This window comes from Danio rerio, chromosome 5, assembly GCF_049306965.1.
Source record: "Danio rerio strain Tuebingen ecotype United States chromosome 5, GRCz12tu, whole genome shotgun sequence".
NCBI classification, from domain to species: domain Eukaryota; kingdom Metazoa; phylum Chordata; class Actinopteri; order Cypriniformes; family Danionidae; genus Danio; species Danio rerio.
Window position 1 is genome coordinate 18,255,174 of NC_133180.1, and position 24,640 is coordinate 18,279,813.

Consider the following 24,640-nt stretch of genomic DNA (forward strand, 5'->3'; position numbering starts at 1 on the left):
ACGTTACACGGGTTCAACCGTGCATTCCGGTTGCAAAAAAAGACCGGTTGCAACAGCAGACATGTTGGGTTGTGCGGTAGGATGCCAAAACCTAAATTTTACCGTACACCACACTGCTTTTAATGCCAACCGTAGACATGTTTGGCTAACAGCCATTATAAGAGCTGAATGGAGTGAGGACCTAATTAAAAATGAAGGACTCTGCTGTTCTCATTTTATATCAGGTAAGTTCACGCTCTGCTGAATTATACACATAACTCGTTTTTGATTGCAGCAATGATTTCAGCAAAAACAGTTAAATACCTGTATGGTTAATTAAACTGCGGACACTAAATGCTTAGAATGAAATGTAAACATGTAACTTATATATAACTTACACTTACCCCGCCGTACAGGTGCAGTTCGCTGTCAGAATGCAGTTGTTTTGTATGTTAATGATTGCCCAGGCCTTGTATAGCTCTGTCTTCTTTCCTTGTCTTTGGCTAGGCAGAACCTCGGTTTTTAGCACTACACAGTTATGAATCTGGTAATCATGGAACATTATTTCTTGCACATGACCACACAGAACAAAATTGTTAGCATCCAAATACTTTTGGGCCTTTAACTTCTCTGTTGTAAAATTGCTTGGAGTTTCAAAGAGTTGGATATTTCGGGCTGAATACTTGGGCATTTCGTCTTTTTCAATATCCATTGGGAGGGTGCTATCTATAGCTATATATGGACCTGTCAGACAAACGGCGCTCACTTTAATATTAATTTTTCCAAATAACTATGATTATCACTGGGTGGGTCATTATGTATATATATATATATATGACCTATATATGAGACCTTTAAACCTTACACAAAACACCTTTTCGCCCTGATTAAAAAAAAATAAATAAAAAATAATAATATATATATATATATATATATATATATATATATATGTATATATATATATATATATATATATATATATATATATATATATATATATATATATATATATGTAATCAATATAACTTATTTCTAATACAACAACAAACTTTGTACTGCATTGTTTGTCAGTCCCTCTTTGTAAATGGTAGTGCTCCTATTTTTTTTTCTGCAACCTCGCTGCGTGCGCATCCTGAATGTCTACGAGCTGGTATTTCATCTATACATTTCTAGAGATTGCGAATTATGTAGCCAGAGGTACGTATGCATTTTGTCTTTAAACCAAACGCTATTGGGCGGTATGACGCTGTTCCTTTTTGCGCTTACCAGCTGACCACTTACTTCCATGTGGTTTGCTTTTTCACTGTTACCAGTTTGTTCAGTAGCTTGTCATGTACTTTTTCAGACTTGGGTCAATCTGTGCTTTTGAAAACACTATTGGTTGGGTTTAGAAGAAAGGAGGAATGTGGGTCAGTCGATCTGTCAGCCAGCCAGTCAGTCGACAGCACCCCCTGGTGGATTTACGCGAGAACACCAGGCTAGAGAAATTTGAGATCTCAAAAGCGTACACAGCAGCTTCGGTGGATTTGTGAAAACAAAAACTGCAAAAAACATACCTCCTGGGACATATTTGGCATGCTTCAGAAATGTATATATCAATAGGTTTTCAGAACAAGCCAGGGTTGTAAATATTAGTGTTAAAATAAGTTATTTAAATTCAATATCTTTAAATACAATATTTAATGCTATGTTTATTATAACATACATATTGTAATATAATATATGAATATAAATGAGACCTTATATAAAAAATGTTACATAATTTTTGTACTGTGTTATATAACAGTACAATAATTTAAATAAAATATAAAAAGATATACCTAAATATTATGTAATATACAATTATTTATATAATAATACATATAAGGGTGGCATGGTGGCGCAGTGGGTAGCGATGTCAGTGTCACCTCACAGCAAGAAGGTCGCTGGTTCAAGCCTTGGCTGGGTCAGTTGGCATTTTTGTGTGGAGTTTCCATGTTCTCCCCATGTTGGTGTGGGTTTCCTCCGGGTGCTCCGGTTTTCCCCACAAATCTAAAGACATGCACTATAGGTGAATTAGGTAAGCTAAATTTAGTGTATGAGTGGGAATGGGAATATATGTATGTTTCCCAGTGATGGGTTGCATAAGTAAAATAAAACATAAGTTCTTTCCGCTGTGGCGAACACAGATTAACAAAGGGACTAAGCCAAAAAGAAAATAAATGAATGAATGAATGAATAATGCTACATATATGTGTAATTACATTTAATTAATATGCATACTTCACTAGTATAACATTTCACTACATGTGTAATTATGCATGTATATACATATTTATTCATTGTATTTTATCATATATTTTTGTATTTATTTTACATCTATTTAGCACTGACTGTTCAAAATGACCTTTTTACCATATTAATCTAGCATAGCATTTGATTAGTAATGTGCATTGCTAAGCACTTCAATTAGACAACTTCAATTAATTTTGGGACCCTCAGATTTCAGATTTTCTAGCATAGCATGAAATGGTATCGAAGTATTCCAGCAGAGTTTTTTTCAGTGTCGTGCTCTTTTCACTGTACTATTTTCGAGGGCTTGCCATTGTGTTTCTCACTCCAAATGCGTCTTTGTTTCTCGGAAATTCAAAAGTGTGTTTTCAGTCTGTCTGTTGTGAATGAATTTGCTTCATGTCTTCCTGTTTGTGTCCTCTTGCTCTCTGCTCACATCTACCCTTTTTCTGTTCTGGCCCTCTTTGGGGTTCAGTCGGGCCTCTGTTTGCCGCATAGGATGTAGGTGTGACTGATTATACTGCATTCAAAGTGCACTTTAATTCACACCCTGAAACTGACACACAGTCTTATTACAGGCTAACAAACATTACATTTAAAGAGTTGTTACCAACATGCCCATGTAGAGGAGAGCAGGGGCACAACTTAACACTTTGTGACTTTCTTGGGTTTCTGTGAAACTATTTGGGATTCCTAATGTCTTAAAATTTTTCCTTGTACAAATTTGTGATTCTGTTTCATAATTACACAGTGTTTTTTGTCATCATTTACAGCAAATAAATAACTGCAAAATGTGACAATCACAAGTAAAACACTATACAAAACAAGCTACTTAGCAAACTGACCACACCAGAAAAGTTGTCCATATAGAGCTAGACATATGAGGTGAACTTATTCGATTACAAATCATAAACAACATTACATTATTTTGTGATATTTATTAGGTGTTGTGCAAAAAAGTAAAAAAAAAAAAATCCTGTATTCATTGATAATATGGCTCTGTAAATATTGTAGCATTCATTTACTTTGAAACTCCAGTCAAATGCATTTTATTCATTCTTTATTAATTAACAAATTTCTGGAGGAGCATGCGCATGTTTTGACAATTGTAATTCAATAGTGAAAATCATTCAGCATAAAACCAAACCCTCATAAATATCAAGCTTATCCTTCCTTTATTATCTCTGGATGTCAGCATCCCTCCACCACTCTAACACCTGAAAAGCCAATCTCTACTTTAACCGAGGAGGAGTGTTCAGTTGCTAGGCTCGGACTCCATCTCTGTCTTTCCTGACTAGGGGAATAACACGAGTTAGGGTGTCTCCGAGCTCAGAGCCTTTTCCCTGAAAGGCACACCGAATATGATTATTCTTTATTAATTCATATATCTGTAAGATGTATCTCGTAAAAAAAAGTATTACAATATAGCAGTTTTTGATTAGTATTGTCCATTGCTAAGCACTTCAGTTAGACAACTTTAAATATTTTTGAACCCCCAGAGTCCAGATTTTCAAATAGATATATCTCAGCCAAATAGTACCCTATATTATCCTTTCCAAAATGAATACCAATAATTAATGGAAAGCTTGTTTATACAGTTTCATGTCATCTATAAAATGGCCATTTACAATTGAAGTCAGAATTTTTAGCCCTCCTGACAGATTTCTCAACACAGTTTTAATAACTCATTTCTAATAACTGATTTATTTTATCTTTGCCATGAATGACAGTATATAATATTTTACTAGATATTTTTCAAGATAATAGTATTCAGACAAAAGTGCAATTTAAAGATTAGGGTAATTAAGCAAGTTGTTGTATAGGCAAGGCACATTTATTCATATAGCACATATACAATGGTAATTCACAGTGCTTTACATAATCAAAAAATTAATAAAGGATTGAAAATGACTAAAACAGATTAAAATGTGCTTAAAAAGGTTATAAAAAGAATGAAAAAGAAAATAAAGACATAATAGTGTGATCTGTCAGACTAGCACAGTGATCATTCCGTAAAGGCACAGCTAAACAGATGTGTTTTCAGTCTTGATTTGAATGTGCCTAACGTTGGAGCACATCTGATCCTTTCTGGAAGCTGATTCCAACGGCAGAAGGCGCAGTAGCTGAAAGCTTTGACTGAACTCTTAGAATTTCTAATGTACTTGTTCCTAAAAATCTGAGTGATCTATTAGGTTTGTATTCAGTCAGCATATCTTTAATGTATTGAGGTCCCAGGCCATTTAGTGATTTATAGACAAGTAGTAAAACTTTAAAATCTATTTTGAATGTCACTGGGAGATGCAAAGACCTGAGGACAGGTGCTCTTATTTTCTGGTTCTAGTTGGAATCCTGGCAGCAGCATTCTAGATGAGCTGCAACTGTCTATTTGGGAGGCCAGAGAGGAGTCCATTACAGTAATCCACTCTGCTGGTGATAAAACCATGATCAAGTTTCTCTTGTATAGTATAATGATGGTTTGTTCACAATAATATTTACCTGGAAATGGTTTTAAAAATATTAAAAACTACTTTTATTGTAGCCAAAATAAAACAAATGAGACTTTCTCCAAAAGACAAAATACTATATGAAATACTGTGAAACATACATTGCTCTGTTAAACATCATTTGGGAAATATTTGAAAAAGAAAAAAGTATGACTGATTTTGTGGTCCAGGTTCACATGTGGTCAAAAAAATATTCAACAAAATCTTCAACAGATTACACAGTGTTGATATGGCAACTAGTAAATAAGCTTTGTTATGTTAGCATGTGTGGAAATGTTCAATCCACGTGCACTATTTGTTCCCCGCTCACCTCTATACAGTCAAACCCAGCGTGCCTTTTGTTGCCATTACTTTCTAGAGCGGGAGAACTGTAACCACTGACTGAGCTGTTTGCTTTGAGCGGTTTGACATCCACATCGCCTAACAAGAAAATCCCACCTGAATAAGAGCATGATTGACAATCGGCTAAGCCACTTTGTTTGTGCTAATGCCTTGGACCCACAGTGGATGACTTGTGACAAGTAGAGCTGAGCAATTAGGATTTGTTTAGCCTGTGCTGCGCGGGACAGGGACTCGATGAATGGCTCGCTCTAATCCACGGCACAGACGCACACAAATGTACATGAAACATCCACACACACAAAGGCGCCGCTGAACTCTGCTGAATTTCCATAGAGCCCATGCAGCCTTTTGAACTGAACAGTGCAATGAGAGTTTTTCCGTGTCCCTGTCTGTAGTATTTTGTCTAATCTTTTATTTTGTGTGCAAGCTATAGGAAAATGTGTGGTAAAACCCTGTGTGGGAGGTTGAGTGTAGCCTCGGTATATACCGGAAAACGTAAAGACATTCACACACACACAAACAAACAAAAAAAGACACTAAAACTGTGCTTATGAGTCTGCTGGTCAGAGTACAATCTGTGGTTTGAGACTGAAAAAATATACTTTGAATAGTTTAGTAAAAAAAAAAAAAGTATATGCAAAAAAGATAATGGGCAGCAAGATAGATATATTTCTTCAGCGTTTCTTTTCATTCATTATAAAGGGAGGCAATAGGAACCTTAATTAATTAGTTTGTTAATTAATTTGTGTATTTAAGTCCTGAAAGAAAATGTCAGAGTAAAAATAGTAGTTTTTCCAGATATGCCAGATTGGAGACAATGTTTATTTATGTAGTTATTATTTTAAAGTCTGAACTGAAAGTTGCTGAGACTTTTATTTCAGTATGTTGATGTACTTCCAACTGAAACTGGAATATTCAGTAGGGGGCCATTTTGTCCATCTTTTCCTAATAGCAAACTAATGATAAGAGAGGTGTGGTTAAGATTATTGTGGCTAAAGCGTCAAACTGAACTTTGAAGCTTTTAAGATTACCAAGATTTTTATTGTATTTTGTTTGAGTGGATAAAATTGCACAGATTAATTGTTCATTTAAGGCAGGGGTGGCAAACTGCATAGACCTACACATTCTAGTTCTAACCCTGCTTCAATAAACCTACCTGTAGGTTTCAAACAAGCCTAAAGGACTCAATTAGTTTGATCAGATGTGTTTAATTAGGGTTGAAACTAAACTGTGCAGAGCTGTGGCCCCCCCAAGAACTGAGTTTGACACCTGTGACCTAAGGAATATCAATGTGTGCTAGCAAAATATACTTTTTGCATGTTGATTCCACACAGACTTTACATTTATTTTATTTCAGTTTGTCCACTTAGACAGACAGACAGACAGACAGACAGACAGACAGACAGACAGACAGACAGACAGACAGACAGACAGACAGACAGACAGATAGATAGATAGATAGATAGATAGATAGATAGATAGATAGATAGATAGATAGATAGATAGATAGATAGATAGAATTTTGTGTATTTCTCATTTTAGTTTGTTAACTGTTTCAGTCAATGTAAGTACTCCAGAGTAAATACTTTGTTGGTTTTTTTTGTTTGTTTTCAGTCCAAGGACCTTTGCAGTACCTCTAGTTTGTGAAATTTCAAGTCCAATCACACAAGGAAACACTGCTAGTTTACATATTGTCAGAAACCTAAAAAATTCATACAAATTCATTTGATATAATTTTTATAAAAACATACGACAGGGTTCATACAGTCTTGGAAAACCTGGAAAAGTCATGTAATTTTGTCAAGCTATTTTCCAGGCCTGGAAAAGTTTAGGGAAAAACAAATAAACAGAGTATTATGGGAAAAGTCTGGGAAATGTATGTCTTATGAGAACACAAGCCAACATTTGTTAAATATTTTCATACCGACACAGTGTATAAAAAAATGCTGGGTTCCACACAATTCCTTCTTGTTGTCTTAAAACAAATTGATTACGTTAACTTAATAGTTTTTACAAAGTTAAGTAGATTGAAGATAAAGAAATTAAGTTATCCCAAAAAAAATCCTTAAGAACTGTGCTTTTCAACTCGTTTTAAATAAGTAGTTTGAACTAGCAGCAAAAGTAATTTTTTGAGTTCAGCAAGGCATTTTCTAAAAACTATTTTACACATATTAAAATTGTTACAGTTATGTGAACGCTGACATCAGGGAGTGAGAATCCAAACGCAGGGTTATTAAATGGAATGGTCAGGCAAGCAACAGTCAACACAGGACCAAACAGATGTATATTGGCAATCCAGAATTGTAGTCAATAAGCAGGCGAATGGTCAAAAGCAGGCAGCAGACATAAATAAACAAACAAAATAAATCAAAAATCGGTACACAGCAAGACTAGGCAAGGAAATGCATCGTAATGTTCACAGTACAGTTTAACAAGACTGAGCAACTTCTGGGTGTTTGTGTGCTGACTTTATAGTCCATGTAATCAGTTTATGAGTAGCTTCAGCTGTGTCTGTCTGCAGTTATGAGGATCCAGGCCAGGTGTATAAGTGGTGCATGGCTGGTCCTTGTAGTCCTTTTAGTTCTATGTAATGTAAATGTTTTCCAGCGATCTATGGTTAGATCGCTGGTTATTGTGACAAAAATAAACAAACTATGAACAAACTTTATATGCTGTGATCAATTTGAATGTGCATTTTTTCCTATTTTTACATGTACAATGCGTAGAGATTACTTAAAACATTAGGTTGTGGATATTTACCTGAAAAGTCTTGGAATTTTAGTTGTAAAAATGTATATGAACTCTGATATGATTTTTAATAGGAGACTCCTAACTACTCCTAACACTACATCTACCCCTCATTGGTGGATCGGATGAGTAAATGAGATACAAATTAGCCATTTAATTTAAAAGTTACAAATTGGCACAAAAAAATTGCTTTGGAAATTTTTTTACCAAAATTCAGCAATGTGACTGTAGTTGTGCATAACTTTGAAAAAGGATCTTTGTATAAATAAATAATAATAAAAACCATACTTCCATGACCATAACCTTGATCTAATTCGCAAAATTGAGTTGACCAGTTAGAAGTCGTCTTCATCTAGACATCTTGAATATCTCTTATTAATAAAAACATGCCAATGCAAATACAAACAAACAATCACATTCTAAATGGAGTCTAACGCAGGCTGAATGAAAAAATTCTCGTTTTAGCAGAACAAGGGGAAAAAAGCGACCTACGAATCCTCATTAAGAAAACAAAAGTGAGTGGTTGTGATCAAGCCTTTAAGTGCAAATGGCTTGTAATTGCTCATTTGCATATGCATAATTGCAGTCCATTTATGCCGCAAGACCCGAAATGTCCTCCACCACTTGTTCAAATGAAAGGCTAGAAGCGCAAGAGTGTGCAATAATGGCCTGGCATGAAAAATTTATGGAGGAATACGGCACTCCAGCGCCTGCTAAGTGTTATACAGGGTATTTTGTAACATAGAGAGGGAGACAGTGTATTCTAATTAGTTTTATTTTATTTATTAATTTTTTTTGTGAATATTTTAAAGTTTATGCTGGTGGCCATTTTATGTGCTCCGTTGTCCCTTGTAAATGAGTTGCAGTCCCTCATAAAGGCTTTTTTTTTTTTTTTTGCACCCTTCGCTTTCCTCTTAACTTCGTCTTTCTGCTGGACGGAGTGATTCTGCAGTGTTTCTTCATAAGAGCATTTCTCGCATGAAGTGACACACATTTGCTAATAGATTGCCAGATAATTCAAAGTCAGGTGGATTTTGATAAAAACATTGTGATTTTTTTATACTATTCATTATGTTTGTTCTTCTGAATTTTCAGTACATTGGAAACTTCCAAAGAATAAAAAAAAATCATAATAAAACAAAATAGTTGTCAAAATCTTTGAAATAAAAATACATTAAGTGAAGCTTTTTGTTTTGAGGTGTGCATTTTTATTTAACAAACTAATTGATTGTTTTATTTTATTATTTTAATTGTTTTATTTTACATATTTATTCTGTGGTCATGTCTGAAAATAATTTTAATAATTTATTTTTTATTTATTTTTATTATTATTGTTGTTGTTGTTTAGTTCAGTTGATTATTTTCTGTTATTTTATTTCAGTTTATATAAAACAATATTTTATATATAAAAAAAAAGAAGAGGGTTTAACTTAAAGCCAAGGCGCAAATATTTTCAAAATGTATCTATTTTATTTATTAATTTTATTCATTTATTTGACAAATTTTATTTATTTTTATTTATTTATTTTTACACAAAAAATATATTATTTGTATGGTAGTTTTGTTAAACACATTTTATGTATCAAATTGAATGCATTTTTTTGTTATTCTGTTATTAAATCAAATGAGAAAATATGTTAAAACTGTTTCACAATGTAAAATAATAATTAACAATTTTATGTCTGTTTTTATCAAATGTGTATTTTAACAGAAATGTTCCATAGCCTGTAATTTTAGATGTGTTTTATTACCGATTTATTTATGCTTTCAAATCAACTTGTACTGTATATCCTGTTTTCAGTTTGTTAACCTTGGAGAGAATTGTCATTTTCACACTTTAAGGAAACATCAAACAGTTTTTCACTCAAAAATACAAAATATAAACAATTTATATATTGTATTTTTTAAGGAAAATTGGTTTGATGTTTCCTTAAAAGTGTTTACATATTTATATTTTCATATTTAAGTTGTATTTTCCTGTTATTTAGGATATATTTGATATCTGTGAGAAGATATTATTTGAGAAATGTTTATAATAATATAATATAATATAATATAATATAATATAATATAATATAATATAATATAATATAATATAATATAATATAATATAATATAATATAATATAATATAATATAATATAATAGTCTTTCAGTGAAATGTGACATACAGTGGATTATCTTTACTATATTTAGTAAAGTGTTACCACACATAAATAAGTGTTTTAATTAAAAAAAAAATTTATGTTATATATATTATGTTTATAATTAAGTTTAACTTTACTGTTGCTTTGGATGCATTTGATATCTGTAAGATGTTACTTGACAAATGTTAATAAATAATAATGTTTGTCAAGAAATTGGTGAAACATTGAAATGTGACATACAGTGTTCATCTAAAATAATACTTTGTTTACAATAATTACAGAGTAGGGTTCAAACTTAAATAATAATAAAAAAATAAAAACAAAAAAACACGTACCAAGGGATCCAATAATAACTAAAAATAGTCACTTACTTTATGTTTTTCCAAAGCTCCGGCTTCCTGCTATTGTGCCCTATAAAACTAAAGTAAGAGGCCATTTTAGATTTTAAAACAGGAAATTCACTTGTTTGAAATTTTGCCTCTCAGTGCTGACAAGCTGTCAAATAGCTTTCACCTTTTTCCCCCACAGTAATTTACCAGCATTTCGTCCGTATACGAATAATTTCTCCCTTAACTTTCAATCTATTATCATTCATATTCGCCTCAAGCTCCTAGAAAAAGATGGAAAAGTTGGATTTTCCGGTGTCTTACTTTTGAACCGTGTCACCCCCTTTCAAATGTATCACTTTATCCCCTTCATCACCTCCGTTTTTGTTGAAAGGTGTCACAGAAAGAACGAGAAAAAAAAAGGCAGAGCCGTAAAAAATCATACCTGAACCGATAATGAGGTCGGAGAATGAATGAATAATTCCCTCATATCTTTTTTCTTCTTCTTCTCACTATCTCCTTACAGTGTGACAGCGAGAGTGACATCGATGACAAGGTAAGACTTCTTTTCATGAGTGTTTGTGTGTGTGCGTCTGTTTACTTAAGACTGATTTCGGAGTTTATGGTATGAAAGGTTGTTGCCTGTCTTGAGCGCGTGTTTGTGTATGCGTGGAGATGACAGAAAATGGCTGCCAGTCTTGTGATTGTTGATTATTTGCATATTACAGGGATACAAAGGAAAGCTCGGTGCGATAGAGAGCGAGTACACTTATTGGAGAAGTGTTTTAAGCTTTCTTGCGAGGTGTCATTGTGTTTTGGTGTGTCGCTTCAGCTGCTTTGAACTTGTTTGAACTAGAAAAGAAAAGTCGTCCGGTGTCTTGATGTTTTTGCTAGTTAATTTTAGGGAGGAAGAATTGTTTACATCTTACTAAAAGAGGTGAGCACCCTCTAAATGTGAAGAAAATGTGTCTTTAGTTGGCTGAAGTTATTGTGAATCTTCTTTTATTTTAAATGAAATGTTTTTGAAACATGGTGTGCATGTAATGTTTTAACCAACAGAATGTTGTAGGACAGCTAGGGAACGACCACAACATTGAAAATAGATGTTTCTATGTATAAATTAACATAGGTCTATTATAAAAAGGGTAATATCGCTTTTCTCCCAGACATTAGGATGTATGCTGTTTAATTGTATCTTTTCTGAGCAGAACTTTAACTTCAAGGATCATGGTATAAAGCCCCAAAATACAAAATAGTCTATTTGGATATTTATATGAATCTATATATGGATATTTGACTTATAGCCAATATCCAATAAACCCATGTGATCATGAACTTTTTGAATAGTATATTTAAGTAAAATTTTTATATATGTTTTTTAAATGAATTTTAATACGTCCAATTTATTTATTTATGTAAACAAAAGTTCCGTAATATCAGAACAGCCTCTTCACTCTTGTGTATTACTTCGCCCACATAGAGTGACAGCAGCTCAATAAACTCACTACAGTTTGACAAATATTGCAGCTGTTGGACAACATAATGTACTTTTGAGGCTTTTTAGGCGAGAATGTAGTTGTTTAGATTGCAACTATGCAGTTTATTTATAAGGATAGTGCTTATTTTAAATATTTATAATTTTGGAGATACAGCATCCATCAGCCTGTCATACTGAGCTGAGCAAAAACAATTGATGTTCTGCCACAAGATAGCAAAAGAGACCATATAATAAGTCCTTAGAGGAAAAAAAAACTCAAAACAGGTAAGTGACATTCTAAGTTGATCTCTCTCATCTGTATGTTGCAGTGCTGTATTTATACCATAGTAATTGTAGTGTATTGAGTGTGAGATGGGACTCATATCAGGAATGTATGTATTTTGTGTTGGCCACCTTTCGTATAACCCTGAGTTACTTTTTAGTTGGCCATCTGTTTGTTTCTAATACGTATCAGATTTTCATTACTGCTGACTAGTTCAGTAAAAAGAAAGAAAGAAGAAATGCCTGTGTGTTTTTAAATTTTTCCTTATCTTAAACACAAAAGTAATTTGGTTGTGTTTGTGCTGCTTTGGCTTTTTTGGGGGTTAATTATTGTGATATCACTATTGCAACAGAGAAATATCTGTAGACTGATGGCATTTCATGCTGTTCAGCCTTATAATCTTAAAATGTCAGAGGAATCACCTGTTTGTCATCATTTTAGACATTACGCTAGAGAATCATTCAAATACTACCGCTAAAGTGATGTTTGTGAATGAGCAACGATTCCTGCTGTTCTGACGTAGATGTTATATGTATGGCCTAAGAAAGTAGTTCCTCTTACAGAAGGGTTTTTAAAACTATTTATTTGATTTTCTTTTTTATATAGGCTTACATGATTATGCCATTAAACTGTTGTATAAACCCAATATCACACGAGTAGCAGTGCGATATGGCTTTATATCATAACAGGTTGGACACCACCCACCATATCGCAGCCATATCGCACTGCTACGTATGTATTATTGCTCTTATATATATATATATATATATATATATATATATATATATATATATATATATATATATATATGTATGTATATATATATATATATATATATATATATATATATATATATATATATATATATATATATATATATATATATATATATATACACACAAAAATTGTTCTCACAAGAAATTGTTCTCACAAAACATAATAATAATAATAATAATAATAATAATAGTAGTAGTAGTAGTAGTAGTAGTGGTATAAATAAACAAATAAACAATTGTTTTTATTTTATTAGTTTTGTTTTCCCAGAGATGGGTTGCAGCTGAAAAGGCATCCGTTGCGTAAAACATGTGCTGGATAAGTTTGCGATTAATTCCGCTGTGGTGACCCCAGATTAATAAAAGGACTAAGCCGAAAAAGAAAATGAATGAATGAAAAGTGTATTTGTAAAATAATATTTTATTCTTTAATGTATTTTAAAATACTTTAAGTATCATTTTAAACAAGTTTACATTACTCAGAATGGTGGTACATCCAAAAAGTAAAAAGATGTCATGTGCATTTCATTAAAAAAAATAAATAAATAAATCATTTGATCTCTTGAAAATAGGAAGTTTGCAAAGTTTTGGTTAAACAGAGAAGAAAGAATCTCTATCTTAAAATTTGACTTAGTGTGTTAGTGTATCTTTAAAAAAAAATAGAACTGCTCTCTACTGGTACAGGTTGTTTAATTCTGTGTAACATCCACGCAAACATTTCACAAGCTACTCGTGAGGTGTTACATTTGCATATTTTTTGCAAAATAAACAACAGCTCCAGCCATATAGTGATGGATAGATAGGCCTCCGATTATACCATTATGTCTAATTTGTTATTCAAATGCACTCTGGTCACGAATGCTTTCGAGATTTGGTTAGCGGTTTGTAGGTTGCCAGATCTTTTCCGGTGGAATGTTTTTTCCCGGCACCTTTAGCGCTTGTTTATCTTTTAATATTGATAACCCTAATATGTCTGTCACCCATATAAACAGCATGTAGCTCCAGTGGAAGTGTAACACGTGTTAATTCCCCTGCAGTTAAGCAATTACTCCCTGCTAAATGAATGTGATAGCATAACTAATCTCCTGTAAGCCAAGCTCCCAGTTCAGTGGAAAACGTCTCCGGCGCGCTCTATAAATAATACATTGATAGCGAGCAGCAATTTGCATTAACCGCAGCTCACGCTAGTCAATAGGCTTTTATCTCTCTCCTCATTGAGGCAGATGGTAAGAGAAAACCTCTTTGGATTTGACACGATGAAGAGAGGGACTTTTAGAGCCTGCTATTCTTTTAACACTAGTAGGCTTCAGAGGAAAGAGAAATGGGGTATTCCACACTTATTTTGGGGCCATTTACTTTCTTTGTTTCTTTCTGGGTCTCATTCTAGCAGCACATGTTCATCATATTCAAATGTGGAGGATTTTGCAAATGGTTCTTTATGTTTATGTGATCTTAAGCATTTTAAACGGATCGTTACAGATGTAGGGCTAATAAATAGAAGTAAAATAGCAAGAAATTGGAGCCAAGTTTGAAAAATATGATTTACAAAATATCATCTTGTGATTAAGGAAGGGCGATGTCAACCAATTTGGCATCGTACAGTGTCTAATGTAAAAACATTGCGATGGACGACGGCATCCTCGTCATAGGCGGAGGTGAATTAATTATTTATGAATAATTAATTAATTTATAACAAACCATTATTTGTAGCCTACCATTTCAACTACCTGACCCGCATGGTTTTTGTTTTACCCATAAACAAATAATAAATTAATAAAGTTAAACACAAATGACCACCTGTTAATCACTTTTTCCGCAGGACTCTGGCATGAATAGGCAGAGTGATCTGTGTCATTATAATGTCGTAGACAAACTTGATTGGTAAAAAAGATGCAAGACCAACAGCAACTAACCAACAGTATCTGAGGTTTTCACTAAAATTACTAAGTACAGGTGTGAAAGGGAAAGGTTGCAGCAGTGTACTGACGCTGTAAGACGTTACCTGATAGATTCAAAAGACCGAAGAGTCGTTAGATAGAGACCAAATTAATTAAATATCACTTTTAAAAACTATAGTGAAACAAGATCCAGCGGTACATCCTTGATAAACTGTCCAACATGCCCTGCTCTCTGGAGCTCAGACAAGCGCACGATAGTGTGTGTGTGTGTGGTCAGGTGATATGCGTTTACAGCGGACGGAGGGCTGTTCAGAAATGCTAGGTAAAACACGTCTATTGGCCCAACCCTACTTGTGATAGTGTTTTAGTTAGTTTTAATGTAATGTAGTGTAGCTTTTGATTTAGAATTCTCCCCTGCTGTACCAAACACATACCAGATTTTTACATACATATTTTTCTCAATTATTTTTTGCGATAAAAATGATATTTTGTGGTGGTAATTCCCAGAAATTTACGGACAATTTTGCAATAAAAATATATATTTATAAATATAAAAAATTATACACATATATAACACCTACTGATTTCTTCACAACATTCCCAACAAGCATTTTTTTTTAAAGATGTCTAACAGATGTCTAAGACAAAATAAAACAAGGATAATTTGGGCTGAATCTAATAGACGTCTAAGAACAGGTCAAAACTAGACTAGTCATCAAAATAACAGAAATGAATGACCACACTTATAAAGTCTGTTTAATCTGTTTATTTGATGACTAGTCCAGTTTTGAGTTATTCCTAGATGTCTATTCGGTTTGGTTTAGATGTCTATTAGATAAACAAAACTATTTGCTGGGTATCTCCTGTTGTGTATAACAGAAGATTATAAAACCATTTGAGAGAGCCTGAGTAATAAGCAATTTCCATCTTTTGGCTGACTATTCCTTTACGTCCCTGAAATATAATAGATACCTACTAAATTTTGGAGAAATACTGATGCGCCAAAAAAAGGATTCAGATAAAGAGCTGAAGGTTTCTTTATCATTGTCCAATCTTTCTTCACAGACACCTTTAAAAGAAATCATTTCCTTTTGGAAATACATACAAAAAGCAGCTGTCAGCCATTTCAGAAAAGGAAACGATTGTTCCAAAAAAAAAAAAAAAGACAGAGCAACGAACACACACATAAAAAATCATACAATACTACATATGAATAGAAATATGAAATGCATTATCTATCACTGAGTTCTAAAACTTTTGGCCACAGCTGTCTATGCAATTTCAGGGACGGTTCTAAGCCTCAGGTGGTATCATCTGTCATGCACCACATAAGCTGTTTCTTTGAGCAAGTCGTGATGTCTTTGTTAATAAGTGGACTCGATCTACACATGAAGCAATTTTATTCAAATCAGCCCAACTGATTACGCCCCTCCGGCACACCTGCAGGCGGTTTTATCATGTAGTAATGTGTAAAAACGCACTGAGAGAGAATGTCTCCATTCTTCCTGTAACTGTTCAAAGGAGCTATTGTTCAGGGAAAGACACCTGTTGCTATTCAACAGGAGAGAATGATTAATACTTTAGGTTAAATGGTAAATGTATATAATTACAACAAAGCCGTGTTTATCCTTTCTTTATTCAAAGCAGTTTTGAAATGGCAAACGTCATCTTGCTTGTGATCGGTGGTTAAAAAGTGCATAGAAAAACACATGAGGAATTCACCTGCAGACCTACTGTAGATGGAAAAGAGCCGTTGATCATCTTCTGATTGCCTTTAACCACCTCTTTTATATTTACATTTAGTCATTTTTAGACACCTTTGTACAAAGTAGCTTACAATTGAGGAGGCATTCAACGATTCAACAAGAAGAGGCAATACACACAAGAAGTGCTAATTATTCTAAGGAACAGTTATTGCTTAGAGAATTGAGTGCTAGAGTAATGCTGCGTTCTCATAAGCGCGAATGACACTGCGTGAATTGAGCGATTTGCCCCGTGTTAACCAATAAGGAGCTTGCTCTTTTGGGGGCGTGATTATGACGTATCGCCTTTTGTCGATGTCCTGGGGGAAATCCTCCAGCCGACATCGACAAAAAGTTCATCAAACTTGGCTTGGCTCTGTCAGAAGCACCGCTGAAAGCCTCCGTCATCCAGAAAGAGTTTCTGGAGGAGTTTATGAGCTCACAGAGCTGGATGCACCTCTGAAAGAATCTAGTGTACTCTGTTTTTTAGCCTTCATAAAGCACATAAACACTGTTATTTTCATCATGAAATTCATGTTAGCCATTTAGCAACGAAGCTAAAGTCACCGGGCAGACAGAAGCCCTGACCATCACGCGAATCCGTGTCTGTTCTGAAGTGAATTTGACGCACGAAAGAAGCAGATTTGATGCACAAATAAAGCAAGTAAACTTAAATGTTCACGCGGCTATTTACGCGCGAATATCACGATTTATCCGTGCGTTCCCCGTCTGGTGTGAACACAGCTTAGGCCCCCTCCTTATGGTGTGTTCACACCAGACGGGAACGCACGGATAAATTTGTAATAAAAAATAAATAAAGTGTTTTTTTTTAGAGAGAATAGATTGTTTCCACTGATGGTTTGTCAAGCCCACTCATCAATTTAGTTTATTCAATTCCTACATATGCTGGAAGTGAATAAACTAAATTCACCAACTTCTTGTTAACGCACATTTCTAATTAGTCATTCACATGGCAACAACTCAATGCATTGGGGGGGTGGGTGGGGGCGACTAAAAAATATGGGACAGTAAATGTAGCTTATCCGAGCTTCATGCCAAAGTGATAGATCGAAATCCCTGTCTTCCGTTACACGCACACCCAACACTGTTTATATCCACATCCCAACGAGCGGCACCTGTGTAACAATCATGTCATATCAAACCTTGAACTGAAACAAACACACTCACCGCTGATAGGCAGCACATACACTCACACACACAAAGCCAATAGACTGCAATGCCACAAGTAGGGTCATAGGTCTTTATTTTTACTACAAAAAGTGTAGTCAGTACTTCAAATTTTGGTATTTGCCATTAGAATTTGCACTTGTACTTGAGTAAAGGATGTGTGTACATTTCCCCTCTCTGTACGAACTGTAATACAGTGTTTTCGGTTCTTTTCATGAATATGTAGGCCTAATCTCAGATCTTTTTGAAAATGTTGTGATGTAAAATATCCTGATTTTAGCTTCATAGCAGTCACGTAAACATTACAAGTTTTTATTTCTTACATTGTTAGTAGAATATTTGCATTAGCGATTATTCTGATGATGTTATTATGGAATTCGATGCTACAGTTTCACTTTTGCTAATGCAATAAGTAAATTTGGCCTCATAAATGAAAAGAAGTTACAAACTGGAGGCCATAAAGAAGCGATCTTGATTGTTGTTGTAGCCTGAACATGATCCATTTGGTCTTGTCATGGATTTCCACAGTGGCGTGACTCAGGGACAGAGCTGTCAGGTGTGATTCTTTCTCACCTGACAGCCCAACACTGAAAACTGTCTATTTTGTGGGGCAGCTTAAAGAGATTTGTGTTATTTCATTCCTCTTGTATCTCTGTCCGTTACATCAGTGTGACAGCATGTCACATAACACACCCAGCCATTTCAGCCACTTCAGGTAAACACAGACATTTTTTCCCCTTAACTGAAGGGCTTTAGAGCTGACAAGCGTTGCTGTCTTTTTTGACACCTAACCCTTCTCCCTCTCTCAATTTAAGCTATTTGTCCTGTCAAATATCATGTTGTTCAGTGTGACACTGAAAGCATTAGCACCACACGCTTGGCTTTTATCTTTGTGTCGCCCCCAATTTGAAGGGCCACCGCTGTTTAAAGCCTGGCCATTTTTTATTAAGTCTGTTACCTACAGTCTTACATGTAAGCGTCATGCTAGGAGGTTTTACAGATCTTAATGATACAATGTGGTTTTGCAGTGCATCAAGCTGATCAATGAAAATGTTGTTTCTTAATGATTTGACCCATAACATGTGAATACTAGAGACAATTGGCTTATTTGGCTTAACTGAGTTAATATGTGAGATGTGATATGTATGCTAGCATTTTGCTTTAGCATGTTTTAACATTTTGTGCTTTAGCTTTTTTCTCCTTTTTTTTATATCCTTTCATACATGTAAAAGTCCACATTTTGTGGTGTAGCGTTTGTTTCTTATCTATTAGTTTTCTGAGCAGTTGATTGGCATATTAATTTCTTCGGGTCTTATCTCAATGTGATGAAACTGAATGACATTTTATTTACATCTCATTTAATGAAGGCAAACCAACAGTGATAAATCATTTAGCATCCACCTGAATTTCACTAAACATACTGTACAAAGTATTCTTCATGTTTACCTGCAAAACCAGTGCATTTTTGTGTTACTGTTGTTGTTTAAAGAAACTAAAGACAGCAAAATCATCTGTTTTCATGCACAAACATGAAATAATGAACAAATAAAAAATGCAAATGTACATGGTACTGTACTATAACATTTTTATGTGTTTTTTCATGCTACAAATTATAAAAATACTTAATTAACTTGATTTTGTTGATTGATTGATTGATTGATTGATTGATTGATTGATTGATTGATTGATTGATTGATTGATTGATTGATTGATTGATTGATTGATTGATTGATTGATTGATTGATTGATTGATTGATTGATTGATTGAGCAGATGGTCGGTTGACTGGTCGGTAAGTTGCTTTGGTTGGTTGGTTGGTTGGTTGGTTGGTTGGTTGGTTGGTTGGTAGGTTGGTTGGTTGGTTGGTTGGTTAGTTGGTGGGTGGGTTGGTTAGTGGTTGGTAGGTTGGTTGATTGGTCGGTTAGTCGATTGACCGGTTGGATGGTGGGAAGGTTAGCTGGTTGGATTGTTGGTTCAATGAATGATTGGTTGGTTGGTTGAATGAATGGTTGGTTAAATGGTTGATTGATAGATCGGTTTGTTGATTGGTCGGTCGGTTGGTTGGTTGGTTGGTTGGTTGGTTGGTTTGTTGGTCGGTTGGTTTGTTGGTCGGTTGATCAATTAGTTAGTTGGTTGGTTGGTTGATTGGTTAAATGGTTGGTTGGTTCCATGAATGGTTGGTTGGTTGGTTGGTTAAATGGTTGGATGGATGGTTAGTAGGTTGATTGATTGATTGATTGGATTGATTGATTGATTGATTGATTGATTGATTGATTGATTGATTGATTGATTGATTGATTGATTGATTGATTGATTGATTGATTGATTGATTGATTGATTGATTGATTGATCCATTGATCAGAAGTAAAATATTTTTCTATGATGTCACAATTTAGAATTTAATGTAATGTTTTACTTGTTTCTTGTAATTAATTGTAAAATTGACTTATCATTTTCGAAGTAAAAAAATTCCAATAACATAAAAAGTTCAGAACATATATCCTTTAGTCCCTACATTTGTTATTTTCATGGGGGTGTTTACACAACATAATGTACTAAAATCAGAATACTATTTTTTTTTTCCTTTCAGCAATGTTATAACAGCATTTTGTTGGAATTTTCTCCTCATTCATTAATGTGGGATGAGTTATACACTCCACTCTAAAATCAATGACCATCTCTATGGTATTGCTTTTTGTTGATCCTTGATAAACCCTGATGCCCTTTTGAATCTTTTTGACCACAACATCAACTGAAAAATATCCAAATTTTTGTACATTTTAGTCATATAAGCATACTACTCAGCACACATATCTACAGTATGTACGGCTCTGCTCCTCTCGCAACAGACCAGACAAATGATTTCCCTACCCCTTTTTTTAGTGCTATTTTGCTCCCTTGCTCCTCTCCACATCGTTTTGAAGATCTGAAGGAGCTAATGATCTGTAATGTACCCTCTACCCCTAGACCCTTCTCAGCTGTCTTTTCTATCTCTCCTCTCGTCCTCTTTTCTCATATTCAGTCATAAACAGGCCACCCACAGGCTTGCTGACAGGCCTCTAATAGTTTTTTTATGGAGGTGAAGATGGAGCGGCTTAATGTTTCGACACAAGCAATCATCGCTCCTCATCTCTTTAATGAAATTAGATTAAGTGCACCTGGGGAAGGGCTGAGGAGAGGGAGGCCGAACGCCGGTTAGGACGCTAGCTTTCATTTAAAACCAATTTGCCTGCAATATTCTGCCATCAGCCTGGGATTCAGCATGCAGTCGGTGCGGAGGGTGAATGAGATCACACTGGCACAGACGGGTTTAATTCTCTTCCCCGCGGGCGGCGTGAAATTATAACTGACACATTCGACACACACTTTAATATGGAGATGCCATTTTTCTTCTGTCCAGCATGGCTTTTATTCTCTATCTTCTTTTCCGCTTTTTTCACCTCACTTCTTTTCCTCGCTTTCCTACAATCTCAGTCGGTGTTTTTTTTTTATCTTAATGTCATCGTAACGTTACCTTTCTTCGAACCACTAAAGAATGGATGCAGTTTTCTTTTGAATCGTTGTGTTTTACGCCTGTTACCAATGCTGTCGTCATTGATTTGAGAAAATGTATTTTCTTTGAATGTCAGGAGTTACATCTGGTCCATGTTTTCCTCACTATTTTGTGGTGCTACTCATATGATCTGACCCAAAATGGAGTTTAAAGATGTTTCTTGTTGATCTTGTGTTTCTTTATGTGGATGGTGCATTTCAGTCATTTTTTTAAGTGCATGTGGTAGATTTACTTTGACATGCCATTGAAAATATTTGAGTGTTAAAAGAACAGATCAACTGAAAATAAAAGTATTTTTCACCTAAAATGTTGTAGTTGTTCATGTCAATATGTTAGTGTTATCTTTGAGCTAGTATGGGCCAAAGTTAGCATTTAAAACATATGAACAGCTTTAAGGTTAGGATTACTTCATTTTCTCATCAAATCTTATGGCCAATCAAATGCTTTCTAGCATTTGATACATCCTGCCACTATCATGCTATTGTGGATTCCAATATTGGCCATTTATTCGCATGTTCAAGAGTGTTCAAACCTGAGGGTTCACCTAAACACTTGCAAACATAACAGAATATTAAATAGTAGCCAAACTGTGTTGATCTGAACTTCTTATTGGTAGATTTGAAACGTGCACAGCATTTCTCACACATACAAAGTCAGTATACATGGATCTAGGAGATTAAAAATTGTATTTGTTACACACAATGTCTATTTTTATTTAGTGAACAGCACTATATACTACTCGGTGGTATACTAGATACATAGTGTAAATATAATTTCATTTGGAGTAAATGAAGTCTGCTTTCGTATTAATGTCGAACCACCACAGTCAACAGATATGGTCTGCTTCAGTCCAGAGAGAAAAGGCTGCACAGTAAAAATCATATACGCAAGTCGGCAAGGACCACAAAAAGTATCAGACTCATTTAAATTGCATTTTAAAGATGAGAAATGGTGCATCAGACTGTATAATATCATTACAGACTGTCTGTCTTAAGTCAGATGAGCTTGAGCTCAACAGCTCTGACTGCCAGTGTTGTGAAACTGAATGCTATTGACTGTTTTTGATAAGGGGTAAGGGGAAGGAGCGACTCTATGCCCCAGCCTTGACTTGTTGTTTCAGTTATGATTACATCAAACATAGAATCAAAATGCACATTCACATGACGTTTAATGTCTTTTGAAACTCTTCCTTCATTCCATATGCTTATTTCACGTGGTCGCTATTTTAAAAAATGAAAGCAAGGCTGCGGTGGGACAAAAACCTCCAGCTGTTGCCATGATTTCAAAGTGCAGAAATGGTGTAAACATCACTTTAATATAAATAATAAACTATTAAAAGCATATTGGGCATCAAACTAAATCACAATCTCTTTAAAAGTAATACGCTTAAGTGTCTTTCTAGGCTTAAGTTTATGGGAACAGGTAAACACTGTGGAGACTCTTCCCTGCTTCATCCTATGTAACTCAGTGAGCGATAAAACAATGCTGTCCTCTGTAGCACACCTTTGTGTTGTCTGTAAGTGTTTTACCAGAACTGAAATTTTAAAAGCGTAAATTTCCTGTTAACATTTGAGCATTGTTGAGCGCGTTCTGAAACAGCGCTGAATTGCCATAGTATTCACCAGTGTTAAACAGAAATGACTGTGATTGGCTGTGAAGGTCATCAGTTCACCGCTCTTCTCTGAGTGCAAACACAGTTACAATGACACTGGAGTGTTTTAAAGCGGCAAAGATCATTCGAGTCATCAGCGGATCGCTCGTCTGTGTTTGCAATTGGTAAACATCAATTAAGTATAGTGAACTGATGACCTTCACAGCCAATTACAGATATTTCTGTTGAGCACTATAGCAAATCAGCAGTGTTTAAGAACGCGCTCAACGGTGCTTAAATGTTAAGAAGAAATTTACTTTTTTTTTTCAATACCAAAATTCTGTATCAAGGCAAGTCTAATATGGTTAAAGAATCCGTTTAAAAACTTGAGTTTGATAAATGGCATCTAAAATGTAAAATGGTAAAGAAAACGTTAACTAACTAGTGTCATTTCCCTTAACTTAGCTGAAAATGAGGTCTGATATCCCTTTTTATTTTCAATATCCACTCAGAACAGACTTTCAGGTCACTCGGAAGGCAGTGAAATTATAAATTTGTGTCACTTTCTCTTCGCTAATAAGACATACAGCCAGGAACACAACAATCCGCCATTGTGGGTGCTGTTCCTGTATGACTCCACGCAATACTTACAGGTTCCTTCCCACGTCAGCCTTGCTTTTTACTTTTAAAATGGTGGACGCATGAAATCAGTCTATGGCATACAAACGCATATATTTTTAGCATGCTTATACTTCAACAAACCATTTGCAGGGACAATTGAGCACAAAAAAGTCAACTTAAAAATAGCGTAAAGTGTGACTGATTGACATGAACTTTATCACAAGCCATTTGATAGCTATTCATAAACAAACTAAATTGAAGTTGTTATTCAAATTGAATGTTCTCATTCATGAGCTCACTAATCTTGTTTGCACACAATTGAAACCAGCTTTGGTGCCATTCATCGTTCATTTTCTTTCTATCTCAATGACAGAGTGTGTCAGATTGAATGTTAGAGAATTATATTTGAGACCTTTAGGTTGGTTCCCCAAATACTGGTATTGTATGACTTCAGATGACTGAATCACATGAGCCATATGGCCAACGTTTGTGGTTTCTTTATAGTGGTTTGGGGGATTTTGACAACTGTGGTCACTATGAATTGTTTGGAAAAGAGCTGGGGGGAACTTTTATTTCAGATTTCTCCTTGTGTGTTCCATGGAATAAAAAGCAACGGTGTATGGGTTTGGACCAACTTGAAGGTGAGTGAATGATCACAGAATGTTTGACTGCGTTTGTGTTTTTGACTTGACTATGAAAGAGTAATATGTCCTGTAGGGCCTGACGCCAACCTCATTAAAGCATCACCGCTGAAATGATGTCTCCACAAATACACATTGTAGATGGTTGGCAAGGACACATTCACTTCGACGTACACTTGTGAAATAGTGCCTATTATATTGTCTGTTTATTCTGGCATCGGGGAGAAGTTGAGTGAGGCCAAACATAATCACAATATAAATTATTGTTGGAGTGGGACGGGTGCTCAAGGTATTGTCTAAAAAGAGAATTAGTTAGAGTCAATTACCAACAGTTTGTTGAAGAGTGCGCTCAGGGTGTTTTCGCATGCAGTTTGATTGCTTTTTTGATTCTGATACCTTCAAGTCCAGACCAAGACTACGATCGATACGTAAAGGCAGAAAGTTGCTTGCAGACCAACCAAGAAAACTAAACTCTAACATCAGGCAGAACAAACACAACCGTTGTAAGGTAAAACTCCATCTGTTTTCTAATAGGAATAACTATAGGAATAACTGATA

General features: G+C 34.8%; 1 protein-coding gene across 33 annotated transcripts in view; it reads left to right on the forward strand.

The window, feature by feature from the left end:
* Positions 1–24,640, forward strand: part of fbrsl1 (fibrosin-like 1) — a 584,485-nt gene that overhangs the window by 359,882 nt on the left and 199,963 nt on the right. For all 33 annotated transcript variants that reach the window (XM_073952014.1, XM_073952015.1, XM_073951998.1 and 30 more), the window contains one exon: positions 10,843–10,872. In XM_073952014.1, coding sequence (XP_073808115.1) covers positions 10,843–10,872 — 30 coding nt within the window. The remainder of the gene's footprint in view (positions 1–10,842; positions 10,873–24,640) is intronic.